The sequence below is a fragment of the Notamacropus eugenii genome, chromosome 4, assembly GCF_028372415.1.
Source record: "Notamacropus eugenii isolate mMacEug1 chromosome 4, mMacEug1.pri_v2, whole genome shotgun sequence".
Taxonomy (NCBI): Eukaryota; Metazoa; Chordata; class Mammalia; order Diprotodontia; family Macropodidae; genus Notamacropus; species Notamacropus eugenii.
Window position 1 is genome coordinate 12,400,593 of NC_092875.1, and position 17,798 is coordinate 12,418,390.

Here is a 17,798-nt window from a genome sequence, read left to right on the forward strand (position 1 = left end):
CCCATGGCCTCTTCATTCTCATTCCCCTTGACCTCACTGCAGCCTTGGACACTGTCCACCCCTCTGTCTCCTGGATCTTCTCTTCCACAGGACACTGGCTCTCCTAGTGCTCTGCCTCCTTCTCTGACCGCTCTTCTATTTCCTTTGTGTGACCCCCTCTCCCCTGCCCGTGTCCTGGGTCCTCTCCTTCACTGATTAATCTCACCAGCCCCTATGTCATCTCTGTGCTACTGAGCCTCAGATCTGCCTATCTTGCCCTAATGTCTTTGTGGACATCTAGTCTCACTTGTCGCTTCCTGTTAGACATTTTAATCTGGATATCCAGTAGGCACCTTAAGCTTAATGTGCCCTAAATAGAACTTGGTATCTCTCCCTCTGAAAGCCTCCTCACCTGCCTTCCCTATTACTGTGGAGGGTACCAGCCTCCTCCCAGTCCCTCAGGCTCTTGGGAGCCATCATGAACTCCTCACTGTCTCTCAACTCCCATTTCCAAGCTGTTGCTGAGGCCTGTCAGTTTTCCTTGTGCAGTATTGCCCTCGTTCCTTCTCACCTTGACTCCTCAATAGCTGCTGGTGGGTCTCCCCACCTCCAGTTTCTTCCCCTTTCCAGTTTGTCCTCCTTTGAACCACTAAAATGATTTTCCTAAAACACAGCTGACCCTGTCACCCCTTACTCAGTCAACTCCAGTGGCTCCCTATCACCTCCAAGATCAAATACAAAATGCTCTGTTTGACCTCCAGAGCCCTTTCCAACTTGGCCTTATCCTGCCTTTCCAGATTAATTACATCTTGCTTCCTGTCCCACGTTCTTTGATTCAGTGCCCCTGGACTCCACCATTCCCCCAACATGACCGTCCATCTCTTGGCTCAAGGAATTCTCTTTGGCCACCCCCCCATACCTGGAATGTTCTCCTCCTCATCTTTGATTCTTGTCTTCCTTCAAGTCCTAGCTAAAATCTCACTCTGTGGGAGGCCTTTTTCATCGCCTCTAAATGCTAGTGCCATGCCTCTCCAGTTTATCCTTTTTTAGCTTGTTTGTACAACATTGTTTACATGTCTCCTTTAAACTGAACTCCCCACTGCGTGGACTGTGGTGTGAGGGCTGCTCATCCACTTTTGGTGTCCATCCATCTGGGGCTCCAAGAAGCTGTAGCATGCTCAGTGGCCACACCCCAGTAAACTATTTTGGCAGATGGGCTCAACCAGGTAGAGGGTAACAGGGGCTTCAAACCCGTCAGCAAGTTATAGGGGGAAGCCTACCCCCACCCAGCATGTGAAGACTTCCCCCAGCAGAACGGGTGAATAAGAACAGTTTGTTCCAGCAGACTTGAGGCAGCTGAAGCAGGTGCTGTGGAGCACTTTGAGCTTGGTCAGCCATCGAAGATGCCAAGGTCATCCCCTGCATCCCAGGCCATTGCCAGTCATCCAGACCTTTGTCCTGCCACCGGACTTCGATGTCTTCAGGAATTGAGAGTGAAGCTGACGACTTTGTGCAGCTCTGCCTCGTTTAAATCCAGTTTATACTCAAGTCAAGCCATCAGCCTGTGATGTCACGGGTCTTCTTGGAAAATGAAAGATCAAAAGAGCAGCAGTGTCCCCAGCCCTTAGCACTTAGTGTCTGCCACCTCATAGGGGCTTCAGAAGTGTTGATTGACTGCTGACTGCTTCCTCTGTGAAGTTTTCTTCTGTGAATTTAAAATTGTTTCAATCTCCCTCCCCTGCTTTCCTTTTGACTGAGGAGTTTTTGAAGTTTTGAGTCGAGTAGTGTCCTGGACATATCTGTGCAGGGGCAGTTGGATGGGTGAAAGGAGAAAGGCTGCTTAGGATGCTGCAGTATTCCCAGTGGTTGGTGCAAAGAAAGGGGAAGGTAAAAAGATTTAATGTCTAGAACACAGGAAGTCTTTCTCTAGTCTGGTTTGCTTCTATTCAGTTTAATTCAGTAAACATTTATTAAGCACCTCCTTTGCGTCAGGCCCTGTGCTAAGCCATGGGGATACAAAAAAGAAAAAGATGGTCCCTGCTTTCAAGGAACTTACACTCTAACAGGAAAGAAGACACGTGGAAGGAAGCTGAAAAGGGGATGGGGATGTCAGGGGCACCCCACACAAGGGCCTCTTGTTCTGAGCAGTTGAAACTAAGCAGAGTTGCAGGTGGATGGTGGAGTGTCCTCTATAAAACTCCAGCCTCCAGCCTCCAGCCTCCCTGTTAGAGGGGAGAGGAGGCTGAGGGAGCTTAATGAGATTAGAAGTGGTAAACTTAACTTGTTGTTGTTCAGTTATTTCAATCCAGATGCTTCCTCACCCCATTTGGGATTTTTTTGGCAAAGATACTGGAGTGCTTTGCTATATCCTTCTCCAGCTCATTTTACAGTTGAGGAAACTGAGGCAAACAGGGTGAAGTGACTTGCCAGGGTCACTCAGCTAGTGAGTGTCTGAGGCTGGATTTGAACTCAAGCCTTCCTGAGCTGAGGCCTGGCTCTCTATGCCCAGAGTCACTTATCTGCCCTGTCATTTGCTGCCCTAGTGCCCTTCACTTCTGGGTGCGCCTTTTAGGAGAGTCTGGAGAAAGGATCAGAATGGTGAGGGGCCTGGCCAGCTCTGGGACCTGGTGAAAGAGTTAGGATGTTTAGTCTGAAGAAGAGGATTGGAGACTCCTTCATTTGCTTAGAGGGCCTTAATGTGCAAGAAGAATTCCATTTCAACAAAGCACCGCACTGGAGAGCTGCAGAGATCCTTGGGGTTCCGTGTGGTTTAGCCTGTGCCTGGAAGGAATCCCCACTGTCCCATGGGAATGTGTGGCCTAGCCCTCCCAAGGCTATCTGCCCGTATTTGTTGGAGAGGCTCACATTTAGGCTTTTTGTGAGGGAGAACTGAGCCATGAGAGCTGTCCGGTGGGCCAGAGATGCTCTAAGTGAAGGCTGAATGATGAATTATTGGGAATTGGATTTTTGGTTCGACACAGGTTGGACAGCGTACTCTCTGAGAACTCTTTCAAACCTGAAATTCTGTGATTTGAAAGCAAATGTTTGACCATTGTTTTTTAAAAAAATTAGAATCAAATATTTTTTAGTTAATAAAAATCTATCTTCTCTTTCTCCCACTTCCTTCCCCAGCTGGTGTTGCAATGGATAGAGCGCTGTGACTGGAGTCAGGAGGACTTGAGTCCAAATCTGATCTTACACCATCACTAACCAAGTCACTTCCTCTCTGTCTCCATTTCCTCAACTGGAATGGGTTTGATAACGGCATCTGCCTCCCAGGGTTGTTGGGAGGATCAGATGAGTTCGTATTTGTAAGGGTTCTTAGCAGCACAGTGGCTCACACATAGTAGGTGCTAATACATGCTTATTCCCTTCTCCTCTCCCCATAACAAGGGGAGGGGGAAGAAAAACAAATCCTCATAACACATGTGGGTAGTCAGGACAGAAAATTCCCACATTGACGATGCCCCTAAAGTGTGCTTCCTTCTTTTACGTTAGTGGCTTCGCTGTGTGGTTATCTCAGATTTGTCCTGTACAGATCTCATTTGTACATGGTTGTTTTCATGCTGTGGCCCCTAATAGAGCTCCTTGGACTGTTCTATTGTTTTGATTTTTTGGCCTCCTTTGTATCCTCGGCACTTAGCACGATACCTGAGCAAAGTAGGCTCTTAATGAATGCATGTTGACTTTACACCACTGTCAGAAGGGAGGGTGGCATGCTTCAACGCAGGGCCTCTGGAATTCTAAGGCTTTGAAAGTTCTTTGTCTTCACAGTGTGGTTTTGTTCTCTTGGTTGTGTTCACTGTACCGTTTCGTAGAGATCTTCCCAGGATTCTCTGAAATCATCATTTCTTATAATTGTGTTATATAGCATTCCGATGCCATAACTTGTTTAACTATTCTCCAGTTCGTAGACTTCTCCTTAGCTTCTGATTCTTTGCCACTGTGAAAAATACAGTTGCAAAGATTTTTGTGCATATGGGCATTTTCCTTTTTCTTTGATCTCTTTGGGGTATGCACATTGTGGTATTGTGGGGTCAAAAGAAATGCACAGCTTAGTAACTTTTGGGGCATAGTTCCAATTTGTTTTCAAGAATGACTGGACCAGTTTACAGTGCACCCATAAACACGTTGAGACAGGTGCCTGTTTGTCTGAAGTTCCTCCAACTGACCATTCTACTTTGGAACTGATCTCAGGGTTGTATGGTGGAACCTCTCAGAGCTTCTTGGATGTGCACCCCTCTAAGTATTGGGGATTTAGAGCACGTGTTCATATGGCTGTTGATGGCATGGATGCATTCTTTAGAAAACTGCCTGTTAAAATTCTTTGACTGTTTATCAGCTGGGAAATTGCTATAAATTTGAGGCACTTTCTTAGTCTTTGAAATGAAAGAAACTTGTTGCAAAACTTGTTTTTCCCCATTTACTTGGTAATCTTCTAATGGTAAAAACAAACTCCCTTTTTAGTGCCACATAATCAGAATTTTCTGTTTTATCTTCTGTGATTTTCTCCATGCTTTGTTCAGTCATGAACTCTTCTAGATCTGAAAGGTATTTTTTCTGAGTCCCTCTAATTTATGTTACCCTTAATGTCTAACTCATTTATTCATTTGGAACTTATTTTGATAGATGATGGAAGATGTTGGTCTCTGTCTAGTTTCTGCCAGATTGCTTTCCAGTTTTCCCAACAGTTTTTGTTGAAAGATGAGCTCTTACCTTAGTAAGTTGGGTTTGGGAGTTTATCAGACACTGTTAGTGTGTTCGTTTGGTTCTGTTGTATTCTCTGCCTAATCAATCCCACTCTTTATTTCTTTACCAGTGCTAAATTGTTTTAATGATGACTGTTTTACACTGTTGTTTGGAATCTGGTAGTAGGGCTAGCCCTTTTTCCTTCCTGCTTTTAAGAATTTCACTTGAAGTTCTTGGACTTTTCTTGTTCCAGATGAATTTTGTTATTTTTTTTTTCCAGCTCTGTAAAATAATGCTTTGGGGATAGTTTGGTTGGTTTGGTACTGAACAGTTAAGTTAATTTAGGTAATACTGTCATTTTCATTCCATTGGTTCAGCCTTCCCCAGAGCAATTGATGTTTTTCTGATTATTTAGTTCTGTTTTTATTTCCCTGAAGAGTATTTTCCAGTTCTGGTCAAATAATTCATATGTGTTGGATCAGCACTTTTCATGGTCTGAGTCTGTGCCCTCTTTTCCACCTTCATAGTTGTTGTCTCATTCACCTGGCAGCCTGGCAACCACCCTTGCAGGTGCTGCAACCATAGTCACAGCCGCAGAAGACTCAGAAAAGAAAGTTCTCGCTACCAAAGTCCTTGGACCTGTCAAATGGTTCAACATGACAAGCTGATAGAATTTAAAAAATGTTTTAGCTTTTTTGGTTTTTACGTCAAGATGGTTTCCCTCAGTATCCCTCCCCATCTCCCTCCCACAGAGCCACCCCTTCTGAGCATTTTTTTAAACAAAAAGAAACAAAAAAAGAGGGAAAAAAACCCAGTACAACCGAGCATTTTAAAAGTCTGAAAACATGCAGCGTGTCTCACTTGTGGCTCCCATCTCCATAAAGCTTTTCCTTTCAGTTTTTCTTTCCCCAAGGAAAGATCAGATCATGCCACTGTTAAGCTCAAAAACCTTTCATGGCTCCCTACTGCTCACAGAACAAAGTCCAAACTTTGTTGAGGAGCATTGTTTGAGGGCCCTCATGAGCTGAACCAAAGCTCGAGCTCTCGTGTGTGTGTGTGTGTGTGTGTGTGTGTGTGTGTGTGTGTGTGTTTGGGGTGGGGTGTAGGTATGTAAGAAAACCAGAAAGTTAGGAAGGAGAGCCTTAAATACTAGAGATCATATCCAACCCTGAAGGCATTAGGGAGCAAGTGGTGTTTACTGAAGAATGGGATTGATCCCATTGGATCTTCGCTTTGGTAGTGGTGTGGAGGAGGGGCTGGAGGGGACAATTGGGCAGTGGTAAAGGCCAGCGATGGGGGAGCCCTGAGCTCTATTGGTGCCTGTGTGAGAAGGGAGAAAGCAGCATTTCTGAGACGCTGACATAGAAACTACAGGGTGTGGCAGCTGATTGAGTCTGTTAGGGTTTGGACAGGTGGGGTGAGGGTTAAGTTGACACTGAGATCAGGAACCTGGGAAGTAGCATGGGGGACAGTTCCTTACAGTTCAGCAAATGTTTTTAGAATGAAGAGTTTCCTTTCTTAGCTTGCAGTTCTGATCCAGGAGTCTATATTTCTAACTGCTTGAAAAGTTGATATGAAATTGAATAGCTGCCTGTCTTATTGAATTCTCAAGTTCCATGTGGGACCACAAAATAGATCATTTAGATTTGGGAAGTAAATGCTCTCTCCATGTTTCCTGCTCTTCTTTGATTTAGTATACAAAAAGACTGTCTTAAATAGCAGTTCTGGCCCCTAATATAAGAAGATGAAGCCTTCTTTTGGAGAACAGAAGAGCTTTAGCGGCCTCTCTTGTAAACATTTTTTAGTTTAAAGGTGGTTATAAATCCCACTCAGTAGACTCTGGCCTCGGAAAGGAGGATAAATTATCTCTCAAGGTATGAAGCAGGTACCTTATGGCAGAAGCTCCTCACAACTCACTCCCCACTGGTGCAGTGTGTGACCAGTTGTGTAACACAAAGCCACAGCAAATGAGGTCACTAGGGGCCACAGTGAATAGACCCCTGGAGACAGCAAGGCCCGAGTTCAAATCCAGCCTCAGAAACTTAAACTGTGTGACTTTGGGCAGGTCATTTAACTTCTCAGCCTCAGTTTTTCCATCTGCTAATGGGGAAATAATAGAACCTACCTCAGAGGGTTGTTGTGAGAGCACATGAAATATTTTTAAGAGTGCTGCATAAATGCATGCTGTTAATAATAACGATGATAGAGAGACCCTTTCAGATCGCTGAGATGGCCTGCCTCGAGTGAGGATGTGTCCCTCTCTTTTCCTTTCTCACCCAGTCCTACAAAGCTCTTCCAACACTCCTCCATGAGGAATGATTGCTAAGTATTAGCAGTAGAGACTTTCCATCTGTCTGCTGAAGAATGCTTTCAGCTGGGGCAGAGGTTGGTACAGGCCTCACCTTCGCCTTGGGCTCTTGGCTCCTGCTGCTCTGGTCACCCCTCCTCCTCAGCTCCCTGGCCCAGAGCTCCGCCTTTTCCTCTGGGCTAACAGGAAGAATGCTGACTTTGCTTTCTGAGAATCCCAGCTCTACTGAGAACGTGACAAATGGGGCTCCTGGTGCAAGGCCCTTCTCTGCATCTGTGGCCCAGTGTTTCCTCATCTGCCTTTTCCGGGGTGCATTTTATAACATCAGAAAGCACCAGCTCATAACCCCCAGAGGGCTGCTTTCTAAGGTCTCATATTCCTTAGGATTTAATTGAAAAACATTTTAAAAATCATGTCAGTTTTTAAATGTTTGCTTCTCTGACAAGTACAGCAGCCTAATTCAGTGCTCAGAGCCTTGACATGGATCAGGAGGGAGGCAGAGTGGGTAGGCATAGGGGGAAAAGCACCAGTTTGGGCATCAGAGGTCATGGGTTCAAATCCTGCCTCTGCCGTGAACTCCAGGACAAATTGCAACCTACCTCTAGGCCTCAGTTTGCTCATCTGTAAAATAAGGGGCTTGGGCTAGCTGGCCTCTGTAGTTCTTTTCTCCAAGTGCCAAGTCTGACATGAACTAAGTGGGACTGTGGGTAGGTCCATTTCCCACTCGGGGCTTCTGTTTTATCTGCAGTAAATGAGGATGCTTGACCCCATGATGTCCAGTGGGGCTACTCCAGAGTGAGCCTACAACTACTTGAAGATCAGACAATTACCAGACAGTATCATGGTGTTGTTCTTCATGGGCTTGGGTAAAAAACAGGCATCTGTGTGGGTGAGCTGAAGTGACCCAGTTACTGTACACGCTCATTGGCTTTGTTTCAGTTTATCTGTAGCTAACCATTAGTTTTGGCTTTTGCTCAAGGAAATCTCCAACTGCTTTGTAAGTTTCTTTTAAATTTTAAATTACAGGTCCACCACTAGCCCTGGCGAGACTTCTGTCAGGTGAGTAGGCTCTCCTGCTCTCGGTTCCCACCTGATGATAATATACTGCATCACCTGGTATCCCTTTCCCTATTTAATTCTCACAGGGTGGGTCTGAGGGTGTCCTCTCTGCTGTTGGCCTCCCGAAGACAGTGAGGCTAGCATTGAAGGAAGGCCATAGGATCGTTCTAGTCAGGGGTTCTGGACTACTCTGTCACCTCATCCCACCCGATGGGGCTTTACTTTCCTCCTTTGCTCAGAGAGGAGATGGACCAGATGATCCAAGGCCCTAAACATGGAGTCATGGCGTTGGAGGTCAAGTCTTGCCTTGGCCCCTACTGGGCCTTAGTTCCCTCCCCCTCCCTCTCCCTCCCTCCTCCTCCCTCTCCCTCTTTCCCCCTCCCTCCTCCTCCCTCCCCCTCTTTCCCCGTCCCTCCTCCTCCCTCCCCCCAAAAGCAAGGGGACTGGGCTAGATGATTTCATAGGTTCCTTCCAGACCTAAGTCTCTGATCCTGAGAAATCTGTCAAGCAAGTGTAGCTTGGTACAGCAGACCAAGTGCTGGCTACAAAGCTGGGAATTCCTCCTCTGATACCTCATGGATGTGTGGCCCTGGGCAAGTCACATCTCTGTGGGACCAGACTGCTTCTAAGGTTCCTTCCAGCCCTAGAAAGGCTGGCACACAGTAGGTGCTTAATAAATGTTTATTGAATGAATGACTAACTGAATGGTTTAGCAGGCTGTTGAGGTCATTCCGACTTGGAGATTCTCATAGTGCCTTCACTCAGACATTTTTACAAGAGATGGCTTTGGTAAGAGCAGACCCTCCTAATAAAAGTAAACCCAGAGTGGACCCAATGTGAGCAGTGACCCAGTTTGTTCATTTCTTGTCGAAAGCCATGAGCGAAGGCAGGCCGGGGTGACTGTGTGCTCCTCTCCCTCTCCCTCTCCCTGTGTCTGTTCTCATGGGGCTCAGGCTTTCTGTTATGGAGGAAGGTGTCTGAGGGCCCTCAGGTGCAGGTGGTCCTAGCTCATTTCATGGCTTCCATAGTCCTGGCTGTGGAGAGTTTTGTGTAATGCAAAGGAGCGAGTCCAGCCAGAGTTTCAGGCAGTCTGGCTGGGCAAGAGAACAGCCTTTGTCAGCACATGGCGGAGCTGCCCTTAGTGGGAGACCAGTCTTTCTGATTAGAGCCAGAGAATCATTGGAAGAAATTCAGGAGATTTTTATGATGTTGAACGATCATGTTGAGGATGTTTATGAATCTAGGATTCCCCGGCACCCTTTGAAGCTCTCCCAGATCATTATTCTTTCTAACAGAATTTTTTTTTAAGAAAAGGAAAAAAACAACCCACAGAACTAATTAGGCCTTTGACCCTTCTTAGCTCTCTGACTCCAGGGGAGTCATTAACCTTTGTCAGCCTTTTTTCCCTCATCTGTGAAATAGGTCTAATGATAGCACCTACCTCTTGGGGTTTTTGTGAGGACCATCTGAGATACTTGTGAAGTGCTTAGCACATACTGAGCCCTGTATGAATGTTCACCATTAATATTATTATTATTAATCAACCCGTTGAAAAAACCGACCTGCCCATCCTTGTCCCCTGCCCATCCTTGTCCCCTGCCCTGTGCCCTGCCCTGCTCCTCCCTTCTGCAAAGGAGCTGGGCTGTAATTGGTGGGGCTGGGCTTTTCCATCCTTCTTGGGCTTCCCCGTATGGAGCTGCTTTCCTGGCCCTGCTCACATCACGTCCTATCACTTCATGCCAGCCTTTGCGTGCATCTCTCTCTATCATTCTTATCATGCCTTAGCACAGACAATATTCCTTTACACCCTTGTACCACCGTTTGCTGAGCCCTTCCTTGGTCAGTGTTCTGCCATCAATATTTTCATGTATCATCATCATCACCAACTTTTCTTTTTGTTAACGATTAGCGTTATCCAGTCTTAAAGCTGGAGAGGGACTTGAGAGATTCTCAGTTTACAAATTCTCATTTTACTGAGGCTGAAGTGAAGTGGAACTCTTTGGGGACCAAGCCTACTGGTGATGGGCACTGCCATCCTCCCTTTCCAAGCATCATATTCTTGGCCTATGTCAGTATTTTAGAGAAGCTCCTGATCGCATGGTGGGAGGTGAGGGAGAGGGCAGATCACCCCCCCACTCCTTTATGCTTGGCTGTGCAGGCTCTATGAGCTACCATGGCCTAGTGATGTGACTCCCCTGGTGGCCCATCATTTCTCTGTTTCTTACTGTGGGGTAGGAGGGGCCCAGGGTCACACCCATGCACCTGGAGGCTTTGGAGCAACCTAGGGGGAAGGAGTCCATCCATATCACTTGGATAAGCCACTTTTATTTCATGGTCATTTCTTATTCCTGGAAAGGACGTCGTCAGAGGAATTGAAGTCTGACCTTTGTAGGATCGATTCTCTATCATGGGGATTTACGGGCCTTGGCAGATGGGAGAGAGTGTTTGCCTCTATTTTCTGGTCTAAATAAAAGCAAACACTGGCCTTATTTCTCTACCAAATGCAGACTTAGGCAGACTCCTGTACTGTTTTCTCCTTTCTTTGTGGGGAGAAAATCAATAGAGATATCTTCAAGCTCATACTATATTTCCCACCGTGAAGCGCACAGGAGATACAGTGGGGTTACATTATGTGGAAGCATGCTGAGACCCGCTGACAGAGGGGAAACTGCATCTAGAAAAAGAATCAACATATGGAACAGGCTGTGCCACTTCACTGTTTTAAAAGGAAAAGCACCTCCATGGTTGGCTTTGTTTGCAGATGGTTCCCTGGCTCAGAAGAAGACCTTTCATTTAGTAGGAATGAGCTCTATGTATGATCTTAGGAACCCTCCCCAAACCTGTTTTAACTGGGGAGCCTACATTTTCACCCCCCCAAGATACAGGGCAGAGAGAGGTGTATTTGTGAGGTGCTTTCACACTCTGGCTGGGAATGAAGCTTTCTGTGGTTTTCTCCATTTTAAATTAACAAGAATATAATTTTGATAAGAGTCTCAGTTGACAGCAGACTCTCTCCTGTCCTCCACCTTGAGGGTCTTCCTGCTTAAGGGCTTTGTGGAAAGCCTTTGGCTATGGGGGAAACCACAACAAGTCTGGACCTTCCTCTTCTCCTTCCCGTCCTCAGATTTGCAATACTGAATGCTGTTTCTGAATTTTGTAACAATCCTCCAAATCCCTCATGGAGTGCCAGGGTCTGTGTTCTTTTAGATAGTCTTTGTCTGAAAGCTTTGGCTCTGATAGCCTGAAGTCTGCTCAGTGGAAGTGACACCTTTATACTGGTGGAGTGTGTTGTCAAGACGTGATCAGAATCAACAAGTGTAAAGAAATCTCCTCCACTAGGAGAAACACAGGGCTGCCTTTGGCTCCTGATCTCAGTCAGTCAAGAAGTGTTTATTCACAATCGTTTATTAAGTACCTGCTGTTGAGCTGCTGAGGATGCAAAGATAAAAGTGAAGCAGTCCCTGCTCTCAGAGGGCTTCCATTCCACCAAGGAAGGCCTCCCTGTCTCTAAGCAGATGCCAGACCTAGAATCCAGGGAATCCGGGGTAGCTGGGGGAAGGAGGGCCCTGGGGTGGAGGGAGACACAGAAGGGCTGCATCTAGAAGGGCTTCTGGGGTTGAGTTCTTATTCCAAGATGCTGAGATGAAGAGGAAGAATGTGCCAGCCACAGGGACAGCTAGTGGGCTAGAGAAATGGAGTGATCTCTGCACATGGTGCTTGGGGAATCACATGTGGAACACCATGAATGGGTTTTACTTGCAGGTAATAGAGGGCAAAGAGGAATTGCCCATGTCTGAAGGTCATCCTGATCAGTTTCAGAAACCCACATTTCCCTGTTTGCACTACAAGTGGCCTAGGCACCAGAGGGTGATCTGTAGGTGGAGCTTCTCCTTATTGACATGCCCTGCATAGAGATGTGGCAGACAGACAACATGACACTGACATTCCTGTTGAGGAAGATTGGTTGCTGGGCACGCCTGTGATGGCAGTGCCCCATTGAGAGAGATTTTCAGTACAACAGGTGGGTCTTAAAAAATGAAAGTGGTAGAATGTGGGAGAGTGATAATGACTTAGAACTTACTGAGCTCTGTGGGACTTGGGCTGAGCCATAGGCCTACAAACAGTTGGTGAAAATGGGACCCCCTCCTGTGGTTTGAACATGTCTTGTGCTTCACAGACAATCCTTGGGGCAAGAAAAGGAAGGAAGGAGCCATAGTTTTCTAGTCATTGGAACAGTAATCAGATTGATGAAAAACAACTCATTGAAAGGAAGACTTGGGACTTCTGGTGCCAAGATGACAAATGAGGAAGGAGCCCTGTGAAGCCCTCCCAGCCCCTCTCCAAACAACTAGAAAACTGCTTCAAAATTGATCTAGGAGCAGCAAAGCAGCTTAGCAGCCTGACAGGAAAGGTCTGCCTCACTGAGGTAGGAGGGGAACAGGGTGCAAGAGCAGCAGCAGGGGTGGGGAGTGGCCAGCATTGAGGCTCCAAGTCTGGGACAATCCACCTGCAAGACCCCGCCCTCCTGTAGATCAGCACTCCCCTAGGCAAATGAGCAGTCTCTGTAGCTCAGCAGGGCCCCACCCTAGCAGCCCCACCCTCAGCCCCAGCCATCAGGCCACCATTTTGAGGCCATGACCCTATTGTTGACCAGTGGTGAGGCCCCACCTCAGGGCTGGCAGGAAGAGAAACCCTGTTTCACTAGCAACCCAGCAGCCTGGCCCAGCCCTGGAGCAGGCCAGCCCCTAACCCCCACACCCAAGGAGGCCAACAAGGAGACCCTCCCCTCCTCTGAAAGCAAGCAGCTATGCCCTGAAGCCCAGTGAAAGCCAGCAGCAAAACTCTGAGTCCCCACACAGAAAGCTTGGGACAATGTAGGACCAAAGCCCAATTCTCACATAAAAATACTAAGTCACAAAATGGCAGAAAAAATGAGCAAAAAAGAAAAAAAAAAACTTGACTGTATAAAGTTACTATGGTGACAGGGAAAATCAATGCATAAACTTAGAAGAAGACAGTAGTATTGACTACATGTGAAGCCTCAAAGAAAAATGTAATTTGGTCTCAGGCCCCAAAGGAATTTCTGGAAGAGCTTAAAAAGGATTTTAAAAATCAAATTAGAGAAGTAGAAGAAAAATTGGGAAAAGAAATGAGAGTAATGCAAAAAAAATCATGAAAAAAGTCAATAGCATGGGAAAAAATATATAAAAATTTACTGAGGAAAATAACTCCCTAAAAATAGGATTGGTCAAATGGAGAAGGACGCTCACTGAAGAAAATAATTCCCTAAAAATTAGAATTGAGCAAGTGGAAGCTAATGACTCTATGAGACATCAGAATATAATAAAATAACAAAAAAAAGTAAAAGAAATAGAAGAAAATTTGAAATTTGTCATTGGAAAAACAACTGACATAGAAAATGGACCCAGGAGAGATTTTATAAGAATTGTTGGACTACCTGAAAGCCTTGGTTTAAAAAGAAAAAAAAAAGCTTGGACAACATCTTTCAAGAAATTGTCAAAGAAAACTGTCCTGATATATTAGAACCAGAGGGCAAAATAGAAATTGAAAGAATCCACTGATGATCTGAAAGAGACCCCAAGATGAAAACTCCCAGGAACATGATAACCAAATTCCAGAGCTTACAGATCAAGGGAAGAATACCGTAAGCAATCAAGAAGAAACAGTTCAAATGTTGGAGCTACAGTCAGTATATCACACAGGATCAGGCAGCTTCCACGTTAAAGGACTGCAGGACTTGGATTTTCTTTTGGCTCAGTTATAATTATAAAATGATTAGCACGTGCGGTGCATAGTAGGCGCTACGTAAATGTCAGCCGCTCTTTCATCAAGGGTGCGATTTCACTGTTCCCTTGGGGCTGTCCTGCCCCGTTCTTCCTCAGGCTTGAGTAAACTACCTTGTCACAGCCTAATTCTCTTTTCTCTTTCTCTGTCATCTTCCGTGGAGATGGAATATCTTCTGTTATGATAACTTTAAATGCCGTAGAACCTGACTGCTGATCCGTTGGCTCATTATCACACCGTTTCAGACGTCCTCTGGACGGGATGGCAGAGGAGCAGGAGCGCTGCTGTTTGGGCTCTGGTGCGGCTTTTTATTACTTTACTCTCTGAGCCTCGGTTTCCTAATCTGTAAAATGTGGCCACTATAACACCTTTCTCAGAATTGTGAGGACCAGATGAGGCAATATATGGAAAACACTTTGTTAGCCTTAACACTTAAAATGTCAGCTTTTTTTTAACCTATATGACCTTGGGGAAATTACTCGACTTTTCTGGACTTTGGTTCCTCAAAGATAAAATGATGGTTGGATTTGTTGATCTTTAAGATATGTCCAGGTCTAAAGCCTATGAACTACATAAGGTGTGACTTAGTTGACATTGAAGTGGTGTCAAGTCATCCCCTGACTCTGGCTTAAAAAGGGATTCTGCTGAACCTGAAGCAAAGACGATCTTTCTGTCTAACTGTCTGTTCTCTGGGGTGGTGTTGGACTGACAGGAGAGGAAGGATGAGGTGGCGGCAGGATCTGTCCCTGTTGGCTTTTGTGTTTAGGTATAGAGTTTCCAGGTTGTCACCAACTTATAAACACATTGTATGTTAAAGTTTATCTGGCAGATTTTTGGAACATAATTTTGCTATTAAAACTAATTTAGCAGGCTAGCCCACTAAATTGTATTGACATGGACATTAGCAAGTACTATTGCGTGACCGGTAATTAAAACTGAAGAAACAATTCAGAAATGGGCTTTCTTGAAGGCTGATTCCTTAGCAGTGGCGTGTTCCATGAGGGGCATCTATCAAGAAATCATTTGTTGGGTGCATTCTCTGTACGAGGTTCTGAGGTGGGGGCTGCTCCCAGGGTAGGTTGTATTCTTTCAGGGGAGATGATATGTCCCTAGTTAATTCTATACAGAAAGAATAGAAAATGGCCTGAGAAGAGCCGGAGAACCTTAATGAGCTTTGGAATTCTTGGACAGACTTTCAGGGTCTTTAGAAGTGACTTCTTAGCTGCGTAATCTCATATTAGGCCTGTCCCAGCAGGGTGCTTGGGTTTGTCAGATGGAATCAGGGTCGATTTGGGGCTCGTGTTGGGAGTGAAGGGGCCCAAAGGGAAGGAGTGTGTGCGTGTGTGTGTGTGCGTGTGTGTGTGTGTGCGCGTGTGTGTGTGTGTGTGAATTCCACCTCAGGAGTTTCATTGCGTGTTGTTAGGTGGTGGTCAGCAGACCTTTTGTACGGATGGGAATGTTCATGAATCATGAGTGAATTGAGTGGAGAAGGTGCCAGGACTGCATAAGGCATCTGGTAGGAGTGACCAGGACGAGTTTAGGCCACAGCTGAGCATTATTGCAAAGCTGTATGAGGGCTTTTGGAAGTCTAGGGGTTTGAGACTTGTTTTCAGTGCTGTATTAAGGTGGGATTTTATTTATAAGTGGTTCTTAAAAAGCCATTTAAAATATCCCATTTGTGAATTGATGCTCAGGTAAGAGAAATTGAGTGCAAATCCTGCCTACCACTTGCAACTGTGTTTTTGGGCAAGTCACATAACTTCTCTGGGCCTCAGTTTCCTTATCTGTAAAATAAAGGGAGTTCTGCTTGATGACCCTGAAGTTCCTCCCAAGTCTACACCCATGATCCTGCCATTTCCTTTGATCATGAACAGCATTTTAAATATTTTATTATTTTATTGATTTTTATATTCTTAGGTTCCTAGCACCCCAGAATTTCAGCATTAGAAGGAATGTCAGTCTGTTTAGGCTAACTCATCCCTGGTCCCCCAGCCTCTGTCAGAAGGCTTCTAATGAAGGAGACCTGTGTGTCCAATGTCAGTTTTGGATATGGAGATACAAAGTCAGTCAGTCGGCAGCATTTATTAAGTACTTACTGTATTCCAGGCACTAGGAGTGTCAGAACAGGTGCCAACATGGACCCTGCTCCCAAGCACCTCACATTTGAATAGGGGAGACCACATACAAATAGCTCTGCTCATGTGGCATGTATACAGTGTAAATGGAAGGAAACCATGGGGGAAGGGGTGACCAGAAAAGATCTCTGGCAGAAGAGGGGAGGTAAGAGATAGAGGTGAAGAAGGAGAGCATGCCTGGTGTGGAGGACCGCAATGGCAAAGGTGTTGAGGCTGGTCGTAGAGTGACCCATGTGAGGAATAGGAAGGTGGCCATGAAGTTAGGGCATAGAGTGGATGGAAGTAGCTGGAAAGGTAGGAAAGGCTTTAAATGCTTTATTTGATCTTCTCCCTTTTTTCATCTTCCTCTTCTGCAGTTCAGCTATGTGTCCCATTTGTTGTGTTTCATTCCCTTCCCAGCCCAGCTCATTCTGAGCTGGAATACTCCCAATGTTCTTTATGCTGCACTGGTCTATGAGGGCTTTGGGATCCCTCCTCTGTTTCCTGCCCTTGCTTTCTAGCTTTTGGACATGTCTGAGCTGATGGTAGATGTCTCTCTTGTGTATTGGAATTTTCTCTTTGTTTCTTCAGATTTCATTTTTAGGAGTTTCCCCTCCACACTGGGGTGACTTCCTCTCTGGAATGTTAGTCCCTGGGATCCTACCCATCCTTGCCGGGATCCTACCCATCCTTGCCATGACCCTTTTGAAACGTGCTCTCCCAGTCCCTGTGGTGCATGTCAGATGATGTGTGCCCTTTCTCCTCTCACAAACTCTGTCAATGGTGAATGATGAAGGGTGAAGGATGGGGTAGGAAAGGTGAATGACTCATTTCAGGGTCCCGTTCCTCTCGTCCAAGAAGAATGGAACTTCTCCCTGATGGTGAGGATAGGAGGGAGAGTGAGGTTTCCCCTAGATGCCTTCTCTCCCTTTTTAAACTAGGGTTGGGGTCTCCCACCGAGTCTGTCTCCATATGTTGTCCTTTCATAGCAGAATGCTGTTTAGTAAATGTTACTGTTTGATCTTAAAAGTGTGATCAGTTTGTAGGCTGCTTTTCCTTTGAACTCTGTGCCATGCATCCAATGGGAAAGTCTAGAGTGGTTTTGATTTGCAAGACCTCTGCATGTCTCTTTACCCATCATGTGCCTGCCTCCATTCAGATTTTTTGGCTAGGAACTTCAATTCAGAAATAAGTGTCTTTTTTTTTTTTTTTTTTGCAACTGAAAATTGTTTCCTGTCTTTAAACTGCAGTTTGTTTTTCATTTACGGTATTTAATTCAGCATCCATATTCATTCAGTAAACATTTATGAAAGGCTTGCCTCCCATGCCCAGAGCGCTGTGGCTGGCACTAACTGAATGGTACCAAGTGTAGAGAAAGACCTGTTCTCATGGAGCATACAGCCCAGCTTCACCAACATGCAGCAGGGGCAAAATAAATGAAGTGTTATATGAGGTGGGGGCTGTAATCCTCCTTCAGACCACAAGTTTTATTTGTGTGGGTTCTCCTTTATCAGTTTAGCTTACTGTTCCTCCATGCCTTAGACCAGTTTTTAAGTTGCTGTTGTAAAAAAAAAAAATCACCAACCTTTTTTTCCCCTTTTGATGAGTCTCTTAAATGAGGCTGGTTTTTGGATAAAGTCGTACTGTCTTTCATCAGCCTTTTGCTCTTGGAGATTGTGTTTGGATGGCTAAGCCTTGGAGACCCAAAGCTCATCTCCAGATTGCACGATGGTATTGAAGGATGACTCAGGTTGGCTTCATTCTGGATGAGACTTCTTTTCGCCCCCATCAACTTTGTGTTTTTGCTAAAGCCTTTTGCTTTTTCATTATAAATACATTTGTTA

The 17,798-nt window shown here is 45.5% G+C and overlaps 1 protein-coding gene across 4 annotated transcripts in view; it reads left to right on the plus strand.

The window, feature by feature from the left end:
* DGCR2 (DiGeorge syndrome critical region gene 2) overlaps window positions 1-17,798 on the plus strand; it is a 90,191-nt gene that overhangs the window by 11,409 nt on the left and 60,984 nt on the right. For 2 of the 4 annotated variants that reach the window (XM_072599827.1, XM_072599828.1), the window contains exon 2: window positions 8,003-8,035. The exons of the other annotated variants lie outside the window; for them this stretch is intronic. In XM_072599827.1, coding sequence (XP_072455928.1) covers window positions 8,003-8,035 — 33 coding nt within the window. The remainder of the gene's footprint in view (window positions 1-8,002; window positions 8,036-17,798) is intronic. 4 annotated transcript variants of the gene reach the window in all.